This window comes from Mauremys reevesii, linkage group 1, assembly GCF_016161935.1.
Source record: "Mauremys reevesii isolate NIE-2019 linkage group 1, ASM1616193v1, whole genome shotgun sequence".
In the NCBI taxonomy this organism is placed as follows: domain Eukaryota; kingdom Metazoa; phylum Chordata; order Testudines; family Geoemydidae; genus Mauremys; species Mauremys reevesii.
The window spans coordinates 111,141,323-111,159,742 of NC_052623.1; the positions used below are offsets into that span (position 1 = coordinate 111,141,323).

The following is an 18,420-nucleotide window of genomic DNA, read 5'->3' on the forward strand; positions in this document are numbered from 1 at the left end:
ACCTCCAGCCCCCCTCAGCTGATTCTAATTTGCTACCTTAGTGTAACCTTTCTCAGCTGAACCTCCTTGACCTGTAGTTGTCAGTTGATGATAGGAGGAGGGCTTTTTACCTCTCTGGACTGACCTCTCCCCCTCTGGCAAACTGTGTCCCTGAGTTTATCACAGTTGCAAATAACTTCCATTTAAAAACCCCTGGCTTTGAAAACTAGTAATACTTCATTTAAAATAGAACATATTTTTACACTCGAAGCCAAGGATGATATTCTGAAAAGTCTGAAAAAAGTTCACTAAACAGATTTTAGTTATGGTTACATTTTAAAATTACACTGATTTAAAATCTTCATTTTTGTCTTAGGTTTCTTTGGATCTTTTTGGATCAAAAGCAGCTTGTTAATAACCTTCTGAATTTTTCATGTCATTAAATCTTCCTGAAAACTCACATACTATACATATTTGAAGAAAGCCAATGTTTTAGGATTAGGAGTAAGAAAACAAGTGAAAAGGTTCACCAGAACCTCAGGTCTGAACACAAAAAATAATGCTCCCTAGATTGGGTTTTATTGCAGGGGTCCTGAATCAATATAATTTGACATCATTTTGGCTGAAGTCTCTAGCAGAAATCTTTTTGTGCAGTTTTGCAAGCAACATATGACACTACACCCCATATTCATCCTAGTAATATTATGGTATGATTCTGGCATAATTATGATTTATTTTGTACAAGATGGATCATGTAAGGTGTCATTGGAAAAGTTATGATTTGCTGAATATGTTTATCCTATTTGTATGCATGTATCATTTTTGTATCTTAAGTTATGGATATTGACTATGTATCTGTATTTCAAATGTAGTTACAGCTGGGCAACACCCACTAGACAAGATGCCTCCAGTCTAGATAGCTGGTTGCGAAGAGCCTATTCAGGGTAATGGGGCATTAGGGAAAACTATAGGCCTTAGGAGAAGCTTATCCCTCACCTGGTGAGCCTTCCTGAGACTGCTCCAGACAGACTCAGCAGGGCATGCAGGGGCATGTGACCAGACTACATGACACTGCTCTCCATTTTCCGTATCTGTATTGTCCCACAAACTGGGCTGGAAACTGACTTTGAAACAAAGGGTTCCCGCCATATGTGAAAGCTATATAAGATGGGGTGTAACATCATCAAGCAGCCTCACTCCCCACACAAGAAAACTCCTGGAAACACCTAAGGAAAAAAGACTAGACTGAGGGAAATGCTGGTTCCAGGTTAAAAGGATTTCTAGCCTGTGTATGGAAACCTGGTGAATTGCTTGTATCATCAGCCAGGGTGAGACATTGCTAATTCATATCTGATCTATCTAATATTTTAGGCTTTGTTTGCGGTTTTGTTTATTTGCTAGATAATCTGCTTTGATCTGTTTGCTATCACTTATAATATCTTAAAATCTATCTTTTGTAGTTAGTAAACTTGTTTTATGTTTTAATCTAAACCAGTGTGCCTTTGACTGAAGTGCCTGGGGAAAATCTCAGCTTGGTTAACGCAAGCATATTATGCATATTCCTCTCCACATTGAGGGAGAGGCGAACTGGGTAGTAAATTCATACAGGTTGAAGTTTTGACCAGGGCAGGGCGGTACAGCTCTAGGGTCCTAGGCAGGGAAGCTGGGGGTTATTTTGGCTGTAGTCTTTCTATTGTTGGTTCATGCAGTGGCTGACCATAGTCTGCATGCAACTGCAGCTGGGTGTGTCCCTGCCTGTGTGAATGCTGGTGGGAGTGTAGGACTGGAAGCAGTCTACAGCTTGTCACAGCAGCACAGTGCTGAGAGGGAGCCCAGGCTGGTAAGTCAGAGAACTCAGTGGTATCCCACTTCCAGGTAGCACCCCAGGAGGAACCCATCACACAACATATTACAACAAACACACAAAACAACCCCAGGAAGTAAAAATCAATTTTGTGAAAACTGGTAAAATAAGGTGGAGTGGGTTTTTTGGTCAGTGTTAAGGTTTTACAGTAATGAACTATGCATTACTTTACTCTTGATCAAACTTTTTTTTATTATGTGGGCAGTATAATATTTATAGTGTCTTTAACTATTTATTTTCTTGTTTATAAGTGTTTGGGTTTTGTAATAATGCCATAAGGAAATATATTATCACTAAGCAACCTTAATTGTTTTTTTAAAATTAAATTTTGTTGGTTTAGGAATTTCATAGAGAACGACATCCCTATCTATAGTTTATTAAGCCATCTGGAATTCTATAGCAAGGATATTGTCCTCAATTTCTGTAGAAGGTTGAAAAAATCCCCACAAGTATAGAAAGGTTATTATTTTCTATTAAAATGTATAGCAGGGGTTGGCAACCTTTGGCATGCAGCTCGCCAGGGTAAGAACTCTGGCGGGCCAGGCCACTTTGTTTACCTGCTGCGTCCACAGGTTCGGCCGATCGCAGCTCCCACTGGCCACAGTTTGCCGCTCCAGGACAATGGGGGCTGCAAGAAGCCGCGGCCAGCACATCCCTCGGCCTGCACCGCTTCCCGCAGCCCCCATTGGCCTGGAGTGGTGAACCGAGGCCAGTGGGAGCCGCGATTGGCTGAACCTGAGGATGCAGCAGGTAAACAAAGCAGCCCTGCCTGCCAGGGTGCTTACCCTGGCAAGCCATGTGCCAAAGTTTGCTGACCCCTGATCTATTCAGGGGCAGCTCCAGGTACCAGCATGTCAAGTGCATGCCTGGGGCGGCAAGCCACGGGGGGGCGTTCTGCCGGTCGCCACGAGGGCGGCAGGCAGGTTGCCTCCGGTGGCATGCCTGCGGAGGGTCCGCTGGTCCCGCGGCTTCGGCGGACCTCCTGCAGGCGTGCCGCCGAATCTGCGGGACTGGGGACCTCCCGCAGGCAAGCTGCCGAAGGCAACCTGCCTGCCGTGCTTGGGGCGGCAAAATACCTAGAGCCGCCCCTGGATCTATAGGATTTTATCCTTAGGGAATCCTCAGTTGCAAAATCTCCTCCCCACACTATTTAAAAATGTTTATCTCTACCACAATAATTTAGTAACACCTGATATGTACATCTCTTTTCAAGTCTGCTGAAGAATTGCAGACAAAATACTATTGTCTTTATATCACTGATTACATTTTAGCTACGGTGCAATAACATGTTTAATTTTAAAGGCATATAATCTAACAAGGTAGATAATAAAACAAATGAATTTGAATTATATCATTTTTAATCTTCAATTTTTATTCTTTACCCAAGTGTGATGGGGCTTAACCCCCATCACCAGTAAGGCTAGCAAAAAGATTCTGTTATCTCTGCATTGTCATTCTTCAGTAACAAAAAACTAAACAAAAAAAAAATATCAGGCCCAGCTCAAACAATTAAAATTTTGTAATTTAAATCCAAATAAAGACTACAGGGAATACTACAAACAAATGATATAATTCAATATTAACATTTCATGCTGAACAAATTTGTCTATAAACACTATTTGAAGGCACAGATGGCCTAGAGCTAACTGGAAGCATATGGGAGGAATTATAAAGCAGAAAATTAGGAGGGAGAAAATAGAAATGTCTAAGTCTCTCTAACGTTTGTTTAATGAACTATTAATATGTCCCTAGGTAGCAATTAACACTGAAATATATCTTTGCTTATTTGTAATTATCTACTACTTATTTTATGTTGACTGGAAAGTACTATCCATAATTAAGTGCAAATGTATATTACAATCTGTGTAGTCAAATACTTCCTAGTCACTTAAAAATAAAAAAAAAGCCAGGTCCTCAGCTGGTGTAAATTGACATAGCTCTGTTGAAGGCATTGGTGCTACACCAATTAACACCAGCTGAGGATCTGGCCTGAGAAATTTAAGCATGAAGTGAAAATTTGTTAGTCAGTAAAACAGACTCAACCACAACCTGAAGAGTTCTTTCACCAACAGAAAGATAAAAAAGATACAAGATATTGCCAATAAAAGATATTGCCTCACCCACTTTGTCTCTCTAATATCCTGGGACCAACATGGCTACAACAACACTGCAAACATGAGAAAGGTTCTCATTTCCCAATATTATTATGTTAAAAGGCCATTTGCACTAAGTTATAGGTAAACTGCATTGTATTGTACTTGCAAAAATGTATGGAATAAAAGGAACCTTTTTGGTTCCTTTCAGAACCATTACAGAATGGGAAACATGTTTAATTATAAAACCAAATATAAAACACCCATAAAGCATTTTGCTTCTTCATCAGCTGTTCATTTAGATTTATAAAACAAGTACCAATCCCATGCTCTAGACACCTTAAATAATCCAATTTTCACAATAAAAACTACTATGTAAGAAGGAAATAACTTCTAATTTATAAATGTTGGGCCTGATTCTGTAGCCATTATCACATGCTACTTCCACTTACGTCACATGAGTAAAGAATCCTAGGATTAGAACCCTATTTTCTCATTATCAAATACAATTTGCATGCAAAACAATGCAAGTAATTTTTTGCCTTTATTTTAAAAATTATTTTATTGTCAGTACATAAATAAATATGTGAAAGTTAGCATGTCAAAACAGAGGTGCACTGCACCGTCGCTCCTCTCCCCTCCACCTTCCCCCACAGCTCTTCTTGACACTGTGAAACATCTGATCCACAGCAGGCAGTAGGCGCTGATCGGTGAGGCCTGCCAGAAGGCAGGAGGCACTCGGGAGAGGCACTGACTACCTGCCGCTTGCCTCCCCATTCACCTCCTCACCCGCCTGCCTCACCACCCCACCCACCTCCTCAAGATTTTATTGAAGCAGAGCTCTCCAAAGTGGGCTCCCCCAGAGCACAGGGCTCTCCAAAGTGCAGCACCCTGGTTCACCGTACGAAGGGATGGCTCTGCATGTATAACTATTTATGCCAAGTGTGGGATCATATAATCAGATACATTTTTGAAAGAAGTCAAAAGTAGCAGCCATTTATCCAGAAAAAGATCTGTATCTTGAGCCAGGTAAGTGATTTGTTTAATTATTAGACAGTTCTTCATTTTTTTTGCATTAACAAAGTCACATATGTTTCTCTCTTTCCATATTCAGGGAGCATTTCTTTTCACACTGATTCTGATCATGGCCTCCACTTTCCTGACATATCCTTGTTGTCCTTGTTCTTTTTGAATATACAAAACTTTAACACTGTTTCGGCTGCACATTGAAATAAAAATTTCACTTACTTGTTATGCCTGGAGGTCCTGGAGGTCCTGGCAAACCTGGATTCCCTGGAAAACCATCCCTTCCAGTTGATCCATGCAGAGAGCGTCCTGGAGGACCTTGGTCACCCTTTTCACCTCTCTCACCAGGGAAACCAGGTGGACCTGTGATCCCTGGGCTAGGTAAACCTTATTTAGAACAAAGTAAAACACACATGAAAGCAAATACAAATAAAAAGTAAAATGATCAACAGATGCGCCAGCCATAAATTCCTAAGATTAAGGGGCAAAACCCAGTATAACACAAGGGACTGCATTTTGATTCTTGAAGATTTATATTAAATTTAAATATTAGTCCCATATATCAGCACTATTTTTCAAATCTGAAGTCTATCCTATAGATGTGCGACCTTAGAAGATGGTGTGAAAATGAAGCAAGCAGGGAGTCATTTTACCACTATCATACTACAAATCCTGACATGCTACAGAAATGACTAGCCTTCACGAGAATCTCCAAGGAATAAATCTAGAACATAACAATGGCCAGACTGAGTCAGACCAGTGGCCCATCTAGCGCAATGTCCTGTCTTCTAACAGTAGCCAGTGCCAAATGCTTCAGAGGGAATTAACAGAACAGGATAATTTATTGAGTGATCCATTCCCTGTTGTCCAGTCCCAGCTTCTGGCAGTCAGACATTTAGGGACCCCCACAGCATGGGGTTGCTTCACTGACCGTCTTGGCAAATAGCCATTTATGGACCAATCTTCCATGAACTTGTCTCATTCTTATCTCCATGAACTTCTCATTTTTTGAACCCATTTATACTTGTGACCTTCACAACAGCCCCTGTCAAACCACAGGTTAATTGTGCCTTGTGTGAAGAAGTGCTTCCTTCTGTTTATTTTACTTTATTTGGGTGACCCCTGGCTCTTGTGTTATGTGAAGGAGTAAATAACATTTCCTTATTCACTTTCTCTACATCAGTCATGATTTTATAGACTTTTGTCATATTCCCCCCTTAGTCATCTCTTTTCTAACCTAAACAGCCCCAGTCTTTACTCTCTCTCCTCATATGAAAGCCGTTCCATACCCCTCATCATTTTTGTTGCTCTACTCTGTACTTTTTCCAATTCTAATACATCTTTTTTTGATACAGGGCAATCAGAACTGCATCCACTATTCAAGGTGTGGATGTTGCTTTATATAGTGGATTTATGATATTCCCTGTCTTATTATTTATCCCTTTCCTAATGGTTCCTAACATTCTGTTAGCTTTTTTGATTGCTGCTGCACATTGGATTGATATTTTCAGAGAACTATCCACAGTGACTCCAAGGTCTATTTCGTAAAAGTTAATAGCTAATTAGACCCCATCATTTTGTATGCAGAGTTGAGATTGTTTTCTCCAATGTGCATTACTTTGCATTTATCCACACTGAATTTCATCTGCCATTTTGTTGCTCATGCACCCAGTTTTGTGAGATCCCTTTGTAACTCTTCACAGTCTGCTTTGGACTTAACTGTCTTGAGTAATTTTGTATCATCTGCAAACTTTGTCACCTCATTGTTTATCCCTTTTTCCAGATGATGTTGAATAGGACTGGACCCAGTACAGATCCTTGTGAGACCCCACTATTTACTTCTCTCCATTCTGAAAACTGACCATTCTTTCCTACCCTTTGTTACCTATCTTTTAACCAGTTACTGATCCATTAGAAGACCTTACTTCTTATCCCATGACAGCTTACTTTGCTTAAGAGCCTCTGGTGAGGGACCTTGTGAAAGGCTTTCTGAAAGTCCAAGTACACGATATCCACTGGATCACCCTTGTCCATCCTTTTGTTGACCCCCTCAAAGAAGTCTAATAGATTTGTGAGGCACAATTTCCCTTTACAAAAGTCATGTTGACTCTTCCACAACATGCCGTGTTGATCTGTGTGTCTGAAAATTCTGTTCTTTACTATAGTTTCAATCAATTTGCCTGGTACTGAAATCAGGCTTACCAGCCTGTAACTGCCAGGATCACCACTGGAGCCTTTTTAAAAAATCAGCATTACATTAGCTATCTGCCAGTCATCTGGCACAGACGCTGATTTAAGCAATAGGTTTCAAACCACAATTAGTAGTTCAGCAATTTCGTATCTAAGTTTCTTCAGAACTCCTGAGTGGATACCATCTGATCCTGGTGATTGATTATTATTTAATTTATCAATTTGTTCCAAAACCTCCTCTATCGACACATCAGTCTGGGACAGTTCCTCAGATTTGTCACCTATAAAGAATGGCTCAGGTGTGGGAATCTCCCTCACATCCTCTGCGGTGAAGGCCAATGCAAAGAATTCATTTAGCTTCTCTGCAATAGTCTTGTCTTCCTTAAGTGCTCCTTCAGCACCTCAATCCTCCAGTGGCCCAACTGTTTGGCAGTCTTCCGGCTTCTGATGTACTTAAAAAAAATTTCTGTTAGTTTTTGGGTCTTGCTAGTTGCTATTCAAATTCTTTTTGGCCTGCCTAATTATACTTTTACACTTGACTTGCCAGTGTTTATGTTGCTTTTTATTTTCCTCTGTAGGATTTGACTTCCAACTTTTAAAAGATGTCTTTTTTTCTCCAAGAGCCTTTTTTTACTCCGTTGTTTAGCTTTGGTGACAGTTTTTGGTCCACTAACTGGTTTTTTTTATTTGGGGTATACATATAGTTTGAGCCATTATTATGATGTTTTTAAAGTTTCCATATAGCTTGCAGGCATTTCACTCTTGTGACTGTTCCTTTTAATTTCTGTTTAACTAACCTCCAAATTTTTGTGTAGCTCCCCTTTCTGAAGTTAAATGCTACTGCGGTGGGCTTCTTTGGCATTGTCCCTCCCACCAGGAGGTTAAATTGAATTACATTATGGTCACCATTACCTAGCAGCTCAGCTACATTCACTTCATAGGCTTGACCCTGTGTGCCATTTAGGATCAAATCAAGAAGTGCCTCTCTCCTTGTGAGTTTCAGGACTAACTGCTCCAAGAAGCAGTCACTACTGGTGACTTGAAATTTTATTTCTGCATCGCCAGGCTGAGGTGACATGTTCTCAGTCAACATGGGGATAGCTGAAATCCCCCAACCATTTTCTGTTTTTGTAGCCTCTCTAATCTCCCTGTCCATTTCACAATCACTGTCAACATCCTGGTCAGGAGGTTGATAGTATATTCCGACTGCTGTAGTCTCTTATCTTATCTCTTATCGTGATTTCAGGAGCACTTGAAACAAAAATATTAGCGGGAATCAGTGGATAAGTGGGAAGTGAAGTGTTAAGTTAATAACTGTTAGTGAGCATAGTGACAACAAATAAAGAGCATCATTTAATAGATAGAAGGGACTACTTAAGATCTTCTTTTAGCAATTAATACTGTTCACTCTAGTTTTCAAAACCTTCATCAGTTATTTTTGCTAAGATCCATCATTATTCATTAATCATTAGAACTGATTTTTAAAACATTTTGTTCCTTCTATTACATTAAAAAAGAAGACTTGAAAAATCACACAAGCCCACACTTCATTTAAGTCATTGCTAACTAAAAGTCATTGCTCTTTTTATCTTGTCACACACAGTTCTTTAGGGGGTTTACAGCCTACCACATGCATTATCCTCCCCTTTAAACTTTGAAAACTTTCCTGGCAATAATATGACACTGCTTCACCCAAGCTTGAATACTGAGTTCACTTTCAATACAGATAATTCCAGCCCGTGACAGGCACATAGCACTGGTATCACTGGCAGACTTGAAAGCAGGTATACGGTTTGTCCTGGAGATTTAAATGGTCTGGTTGCTTTTTAAAACTCAGGAGTCAAGGCCATGGCTTGTGAGGTCAAATATAGATATATTTATTGACTTTGCTTTGGAGTCCTCAGAATTTTGTCACTAATTTCAATTTATGTTTGACATTTTCCACCCAGCTATAATGAATGTCAACACACTGATAAATCCCCTACATTCAATACTCAATAACAAACAAAGGGACAAATCCCAGGATGCGTTACCTTTCCCCTGAAAACTCATAAGAAAAAAAGACAAACACTCTGAGCAGTCAGCTTGGGTGGCACTCCCAGAATCCAGTGCTAGGACTCCCTGCCCTCACCTCTGGTCCAGGGACAGTGCACAGCTCCAAGGGAGCTATTTTTTCCAGGCTTCTTCTGTCTGGCTGTTCTTGTCAGACCTCATCCCACTTCCATTTTAAGAGACGCTTCCCAGCAGAGAGAGGACTCCATGCAAAATTAATACAGCCTCAACATTCTCCATCGAAAGCAAGGATTGTGACACAGAGGTAGCTGACATCCTCCTTCCATACATGAGGAGGGACAATCCATACAAAAATCATGAGAGGATGATTAGATCCCCCAAGAGGGCAGCGTATGCCCACTCTGGAGGTCAGGGAGTGGCTGAGATGGGCAGGTACTCAGCACCCTTAAGACTGACCCCAGAAGAATTTTTTTTAAAAGACTGAATAAAAACAACAGTCATATGCTCATACCTGGAGGACCTGGGCGTCCTGGTACACCTGGTAAACCTAAAAACAAAGGTGCTTTTTATTATGGGATGAATGCTAATGAAATAGATAATGTCAACGGTAATGATCTCATAGCATTTATATTGCAAATATCCACCACCACCTTATAACACTGGAGGGTAAAATAATACCTAGAATCAAAACTCAGATGATTTAATCTAAAATGATTTGCAAAAATTTTGATAAAAAATAATCTGAGACTGACATCGGTGGAAGTCTGCAAGACAGAAATTTGTCAGAAAGACCCGATCCTGTAAAGTGCTGAGTGCCCTCAACACTCCATTGGAACTGGGAGGATCAGACCCTGAATCAACACCACTGGACAGGGACTAGTCTATCACTGAAACATTCCAGATAATTCCTACTATTGTTACTGGCAGTTAATCATATTTATTCAAAACAAAACAGATCTTCAACTGAAATTCTTAGATTATACATAAAATAGCGACATTTCGCTGAATACCCGACACAGCATTCTTTGTGCCCCAAACTCCTGTTAAAGTCAGTGAGAATTCAGGATGTGCAAGAAATACCAAGCTAGCTGGAAAGTTTCAAAAGTTTTGAAATATCTTCCAAAAAAATGGAAAAAATGCTCAGTTTTCCCCCATCTATTTTCTGACCAGCTTTATAAGTTACTTACATACCCTTTAAGATTGGAAATGTTATTACTGATTGTGACTATTTAAGGAAATTATGTGCCTGAGTCTCTTTTCTGTTACTCTGCTTTCCTGCTGCTATAACTCAATGCACATTTCTATGTCGTGGTCACTGGAGTATGACCAACATAAAACTGGTGTCTCAATGAGGAGAATCAGGCCTTTTGTTCTTTCTGTGGTCACTTTACCAAGTACCAAACTGCAGCCTAATCTAAGGTGGAAGAAAGTATCCTTTACAGACCTGAACGAATATCTGATTTTTTCAGTTCTCTGGTAGTTTCAAAATATTGGGGGGAAAAACTGATTCATATTGAACTGAACCTGAAAATTCCAAAAACTTTTGGTTAACTGAAAAAGTGTGTTTCAAACCTTTTTCCTCAGGAAATGTTGTTTCCAGACATTGTTAAAGGTCAAGATCAGGGATCTCAAGCTCAAATCACCACAAGGGCCACATGAGGACTAGTACATTGTCCTTTTCAGACAACGATACAAAAGTATAGTAAAAAATGAAATAAATGAAGAGTAATGTAGTATGCTATTAAAAGTCAATGTTTTAACTTTTTTAAAACTGTAATGCAAAAAGAGGTTTTAATAAAATATAGACACCTGTAACTATTCCTTATGTGGTCAGTAACACCGATGATGATCTACATCAAGGGTTTCAAACACGCAGCCTGCTGGCCGTTTCCTATGGCCTGACATAGGTGCCAACTCTCTCCTGCACTGCATAACCCTTTCCACCCCCTTGGTCACAGCCCAAAGTCGAGAGGGAAACTGAGGCTCACCTATGAATTATAAAAATGTTACAGAAAATTTCCACTTCATCACAGACACTGCCTAGTGTCACAACGGAGAGACCCCTGGGCATTGGGGGGGGGGACGGACCTCTGGGTGCCCAGCACTCCTAACAGAGAGACCCCTGGGTGATGGGGGGACCCCTGGTGCCCAGCACCCCAACAGAGAGAGTCCTGGGCAATGGGAGATGGTGCCTGGTGCCCCTAACTAACAGTCTATCACAGGGGTCTCAAACATGTGGCCCAGCCACAGCCCTGCCCCTACCCTGCCTCTTCCCTGCCCCTTCCCTGCCCCTACTCCAACCCCTTCCCCAAAGTCCCCACCCCAACTCTGCCCCCTCCCTGCCCCTACTCCAACCCCTTCCCCAAAGTCCCCACCCCTGCCCCGCCTCTTCTCCACCTTCTCCCCTGAGCATGCGGTATCCCCGCTCCTCTCCATTCCCTCCTGGAAAGTCCTAAGCACCGCCAAACAGCTGTCTGGCGGCGGGAAGCACTGGGAGGTAGGTGGAGGAGCAGGGACGCAGCCCCCTGGAAGGAGGTGGGGGAGGGGGGAACTTGGCTGCTGGCGGAGTCGGCGCCTATGGTGGGCCGCGTGTTTGAGACTCCTGGTCTAGATTCATAAAATGGCAGGAGGAGCCAGAGTTGCCACCTAATAACATTTAGCTCAGTGATTATGGCATTCACCTGGGATGGGGAGATCTGGTTTTGAATCCCCTCTTAATCTGAAAGGAGCATGGATTTCAGCCCAGGTCTCCCTCTTTCCAGGTGAGCGCCCTAACCACTGGGTTACGAGCTATTCTGGGCTGGATCTCTCTCCATCTCTCTGGTTGAAGCTGTTCCACTTTGTATAAGATACACAAATTGGGCCAAAACAAGAGAGTGAGAATGCCTCTATAGGCTGGTCGTCAGGCCACTCACCTACTTCAAGTCTCCAGTGACCATTTAACTATTTATACAGATTGGAACAGCTTCAACAGGAGAGTTGGAGAGAGACCCACTCCAGAATAGGCAACAGCCTGGTGGTTAGGATACCGTAATCACTGAGCTAAACGTTACAAGGTGAGCACAACAACCACCTCTTGTGAAAGAAAAACATTTTTCTGGCCAAAAACTATTTTGTAAATTTGTGATAATTCACAAGTAGTTTGAGTCTACAGAAACTGCAATAAACTATTTGTCTGAAAATTTTTGCCCAGCTCTAATCCTTTACATAGGGCACAGCAAAACTACAACAAAATGTGGAACATGCCATACAGCAAAGGGAATCATACCATATCCAGTCAAAATTACATAGGAAATATATGTAAGCAGAATGTAATAACCCAACAACAATTCAGTGACAAAATCAGGGCATTTCATTATCATACAGCTCCACTGAAGCATTCAAGCAATTCAATAATATTCTACTTGAAAAGAAAGGAAGAGCATATATGAAAACAAAAACGTAATAAAAATGCATACCTTTTTGACCTGGTTCACCTTTTAATCCTGGAAAACCTGGAGGACCCATATCTCCTTTTTCACCATAAGCATCATGTATTCCAGTACCTATTACCTGAATCACAGAACAAATACAATAAAACCCTGGGACTCCTGAAACCCCTCAAGATTCTACCTGGCCCCTGGACTATCACTGCATTAAAATTTGCAGTAGAACTACCCAAGTCCAATCGGTTCATCCTGAAAGTCATGGACCACGTCACAAAGATGGAACCCTTCATCCCTTGCACTGCCTATTCTCCTCCCAGGAAACTGCCTGGCTCTGGGTGGACCAAGTTGTCCACTTCCATGGCCTCCCAGAGAGCATTGTCTCTGACCAAGGAATACAATTTGTCTCGCACTCTTGGCAAGAAGCTCTCTTTCTGGATTTGGGGCATCTGCTCCTGCCTCTCATCTGTCTATCACCTTCAGACTAAGGGTCAAGCTGAAACCAGATCCTGGAGCAGTATCTTCAGTGTGTCCACCAACAACTTGTCCTTGCTGCTGCCCCAGGCAGAGTTTGTATACAGTAACACAGAATATGTGTCTATAGGGCAAAGCCCCCTTTTTTCGAATTATGGGTTCCATTCCCAGTTCTACCCAAAGCTACCCACAACTTCCCACAATCCAGTAGCCCTGGATAGAATACATCAGCTACGCCAAACCCAAATTGACCAAAAAGTTCACCTGGAGGGTGCCCAAAAGAGCTACAAATAATACCACCAATGACAGGAGGGGCCTGCCCTGTCAATAAGACACAACAAAAACCTACACATGAACAGGCTATCTCGTAAATTATAAGACCAGATCCTTGGGCCCTACTGAATTTGCTGGCAAATTAATCCTATTGCCTTTGAACTCGACTTGTTCTGTTCTCTCCTAGTGTACCCCATTTTCCACATATAACTCCTGAAGCCCCACCTTCCAGACCCATTCCCTCACCATTTTGAACTCCCATCTACCCACCCGCCAGTCAGTACGTGTTCAACACCACAATGAGTACATCTTCCAAGAAATCTTTGATACCAAAATTAGGCAGGGTAAATGCTGGTATTTTGTGGATTGGGAAGGCTATGGTCCTGAAGAACACTCCTGGGAAATAACAGAAAACATACATGCTCCTAACCTGGTAAATCCTTCTAGCAGAACCACCCTGAAAAACCTGGCCACAACCACCTAGAGGGCACACTAGGGGAGAGAGTGATGTGGGGGAATCACAGGCCTTGAACCTAGGTTCTCAGGCAGTGCACAGGCCACAACTGCCACCCAACAACTCACCTAAGTACCTAGGGGAGGGTCACGTGAAGGGTGAGGTTGCAGAGGGCCCCGTCCCCAAAGCTCTCGATTGGGGGGAACATCCAGCCCCTCAGTTGGCTGAGGAGTGGTACATTAACCAGGAAGTAACAACAGGAAATTGTTTGAGAAATTAGAGGAATCCTTGGCTGGCTGCTACTATGGCCCCTCCTGCTTACCTGAGTCCCAAATCCTGCATTCCTGCCTGCTCCTGGTTCCTTCTTCCCCACCTGTTCCTGGTTCCTGTCTTCCTATCCCAGACTCCCTCTACCCACAATTCCTGCTGTCCTGCCCTACTTCAGGCCACTCTTCCTCCACCTTCTCCCAGATGGATGCCTTCTCTGGCTCTGCTCCCTGGCTTGGTATCTGATGTCATCTTCAGTTTTGAGCCACAGCTCCACCCACTAGGTCTGACTGCTGCTCCAATCACTAGGCCTGACTGCCTATACCTTGGTCACTGATTTTAATGTCCCTCTGCTGCGAGAATTGTGTAAAGCAGCCTGAGGGCTTATCTGCACAGGATGTTAATGTACAGCAGCCCAGTGTGTAAATCTACAGCTCCCTGGGCTGCCATGTACTAACTCACCAGGGGGACCCTGCACTAGTAGTTCAGTAACACATTTTGATGTATTCCTGTTTCAAACAGTAATATTTCAATGCACACTATAGAACTTTTAGTGCACAGTAGCAGGATCCATACAGGACATTACTGCACAGCAAGCTAGTGCACTGTAGATTTACACCATGATTTGCAGCACACTAACTGTGTAGCCAAGCCTTTAGTGTAGGCCAGGATCTAGTTGATAATACTTACACGACATTTTATTTTAATATAGTTTGTTCTGGTGATTTCTGAGTACATAAAATTGTACCTGAAGTACAGTAACCAAAGTCTACATAGAAATATTCAGGAATAATGCACAATTGGTTTAAAGAAGTTATCCATTCCTTTCATCCCAAATATAGGGAAAACAATTCATAGAATTTGGGACACATATGTGTCTGGCTAACTGCAATCTACTTCTAAAAGTAGTGTGAAAAAAAAAACCTGTACTACACTGTACAGTCAATAAACCATGCTCTAAAGTCCTTACTTGCACCATCGTTAGTAATTATTTGTACTGCTTTATAATAATAGCAAGGCAGCAGTGATATTTTTAACCCATAAGCCAAAAGATTTAAAACTCAAAGGATACAAGTTGCCACAATATAGAAGTTTCCCTTTACAGATTTCAAATATACTTGGACAACATAGGACTTTCAAGTTTTGCTCCCACTGAAAATCAATGGCAATATTGCCACTGATTTCAGTTGGATCAGAACCTATGCATAGCCTTTTAAAAAGAAAAATGCTGAGTGCTTTGACTTCCATGCTGGTTTGGTATTTTGTGTCTGTTTCATATAAGCAAAATTTAATTTACTTACTCTTCCTGGAGGTCCTGGAAGACCTTGTGCGCCCTTGTCTCCCTGAACAGAAAAAACAATTTACATTTTTAAACTCAAATACCATATAATGAAAACTGATCTATCAATGGCATTCTATTAGCTTTTTAGTCTTACACCTGGAGACTTTATGTTCTAACAATTTAGTCACTGAACAAGATCAAAATAGAATCCACTTTACAAGTGCAAATTTGGGCCAGATTCATGTGCACGGACCCCTTCTTCTGCACAAACTCACAAAATACAAAGAAGTATGTAGCCAATTAATTGGGGCAGTATTTTCAGTATTCTTCTAAATGACGGGACAGGCACTGTTTTATACTAAGTTACATTTATTATTATAGGCAGGCACTACCTATTATTAAGGTGCTGACACTTCCCATTATAAGACCCTATTTTCCATTGCGTATAACTTTGCCAAACTGTAACTGTTTGGGATGAAATCTTCCAAGGTAGGTGTCTGCTTCAGGCTGAATTTTTGGGGAAAATTTCAGCCAAAATGAGAATTATGCTAGGGAACGATACATAGTTTTGCCCATGGTAAAAAATGCAGACAACTTTTTACCTAGAAAGCTCTAGTTCCCCCATACTTTGGAGCAGGGACTTGAAAATTGTCAGGGGCTGGCATTTATGTCATGGCTGTACTTTTTGCTATCCCTGTTAAAATCTGCCCAAATCTGGCCAAGTTATAAGACTTTGAAAATATCAGTTCACACACGCTCAGGGGAGACTTCTTAGATTTTAGGAGCTTAAGTCTGCAAAGATTCCATCCTCATTGAGCATATTGAGCCTCTCACAGCTCCTAGTGCTAATCAAACTGTGCATCCCCACAAGCAAATTGGGCATGATCTTTCCAGACCAGGAGTACAAATACAAAGCTAGACTTTCTCTGTAATGGCTGTTCCCAGTTCCTCTAGGCCAGGGTACAGCTGGGCACTGGATCTGAGAGCAGGGAGTCTCTCTTGTGCTCTCAGTGTCCTTCATGCTGGCTCCCAGACAACGGGAAGGAGAAAGCCAGAAAGGAGAAAGTATGATTTGAATGCAGAGGAGACAAAAGCCAAACTGGGAAGAGGGAAAAGAATAGATTGGGACAAAGAGTCTGGGAGAGTGGGACTGGAGTGGGGGGAAGGAGAAGAGAGACACTGTGACTGGTTAGGCAAAGACAGTGGGACTCAAAGCTGGAGGTGGGGTGGGGCTGGTGTGGGAAAGAGGGAGATCATATGATCCTGTAACTAATGACTATCGTATTTCATATGCACAAGGAGGCTGAAATAAGATTGCACAGGCAACCTTACTTCTGGCATTTCCTAACTTTTGAATGATTGACTTTGTAATCTTAATAATGTTTTTTAACATAGCTCTTTGTGTGTATAATATGCAACTGGTTACTGTAAGCTATGAATGCAAGATATTAGCTATTAATTCTGCCCCAAAGTGATAATATTTAATTACTTACCTTAGGACCAGAGTCACCTGGTACTCCTGGAACTCCAAACCCACCATCCTCACCCTATGTGTATATTGGGGTGGGAGAGGAGAGAAAAAAACAAATCAGACACAATAAATACAGCTGCACCTTATTAATGACAGTGTCTCAGGTTAAATCCTCAAACTGATCACTTTTTCAACACAAAAGGCAAATTATCTAAATAATTCTGAAATCTGCTGGAATCACTCCACAGTTTTCATTTTTCTTATTTTTGCATACAATGGAATCAAACATTTAGTATAGAAGACATTTTTTTCTTTTAAAAAGCTAAAAGAGTAATATTAAAAATGCAGTGAAACATACAGGTTGTCCTTTTGGTCCTTGCTCGCCATCTTTTCCAGGTTTTCCCTGTAAAGCACAAAATTCCACATTACTGAATCACGAACATCACATTTATCTCATTTCTGTACCCATTGCCTGAACCATTAAAACTAAGTATCCAGCAATATAATGAGTTCATAAATCCTCTTTTCACAGCTAACAATGCACAATGTATGACAATGGGCAAAAATATGACCACTGCGGATGTACATTTCCCAGCACGCTGATAATCTAGAGCAGTGGTTCTCAAACTTTTTATATTGACAACTCATTTCACACAAAGCAGCAAAGAATCCTGTGGCACCTTATAGACTAACAGACGTTTTGCAGCCTGAGCTTTCATGGGTTTCACACAGCAAGCCTCGGAGTGTGACCCCCACCCCTTATAAATTAAAAGTGGGGGTAATTTAATTTTAACGTAATTTTAATTTAACAGGGGCTCAGGCCGTCAGTCCCACCAGGCACAGGCTGACAGCTCGCAACCCCCAGGTAATAACCTCGCAACACCTTGAGGGATCATGACCCTCAGTTTGAGAACCCCTGGTCTAGAGTCAAACGTAGAGCTGCAGATCTCCCCATGTTACTCAGATGGTACTTTAGTAGACAATTAACATTGTTCTTATTTTTTTTTATGATATCAATTTTTTTCTCCTATATTCCTTTTGTTTGTTTGTTTCTTTTAGGAATGACTGTGCATAGATACCATGAATGACAGGTGTTTCTGAAATAATGATGATTATGTATATATATGTTTCTTTTGCTCTCCGTTTTACTTTCTGATCTCTGGGGGTGATTTTTCAAATCAGTAAAAAAATAACTAAAAGACTTATCAAACTGCTCAAATTAAGTGTGCACGTTTGTTTTCTTTTAGGATTTGTACATATGGTATTTATTTTTTACTCAAGGTAATTTTATTCCCCCTCCCCCATTGGTCTCTTTGTGGATGTTTGTTATTTTATCAAATTTAGTTAATAAAACTATTGTTTTAAAAGAGGAGCGAGGATTCTAAACTCACTGATGTGTGAAATGCATTTTGATGTCACTGTAAGTTCCATGATTAAAACAAGTAAGGAATACAGAATACCCTGAACAATGATTTTGATGTCTGCACATTTTGCTAAATTAGTCACACAAGGCTATTCAGAATACTGTATCTCTATTTCTTCCATTTACTGCCATTGGCAACTCATTTCACACAGCAAGCCTCTGAGTGTGACCCCCATCCCTTATAAA

General features: G+C 41.3%; 1 protein-coding gene across 1 annotated transcript in view; it reads right to left on the bottom strand.

The window, feature by feature from the left end:
- COL4A1 (collagen type IV alpha 1 chain) overlaps positions 1–18,420 on the bottom strand; it is a 146,345-nt gene that overhangs the window by 70,922 nt on the left and 57,003 nt on the right. The window contains exons 18-23 of the mRNA XM_039517805.1: positions 17,170–17,214; positions 16,834–16,887; positions 15,360–15,401; positions 12,624–12,717; positions 9,677–9,712; positions 5,185–5,349 (exon numbers count right to left, since the gene is read on the bottom strand). Of these exons, the coding sequence (XP_039373739.1) occupies positions 5,185–5,349; positions 9,677–9,712; positions 12,624–12,717; positions 15,360–15,401; positions 16,834–16,887; positions 17,170–17,214 (436 nt within the window). The remainder of the gene's footprint in view (positions 1–5,184; positions 5,350–9,676; positions 9,713–12,623; positions 12,718–15,359; positions 15,402–16,833; positions 16,888–17,169; positions 17,215–18,420) is intronic.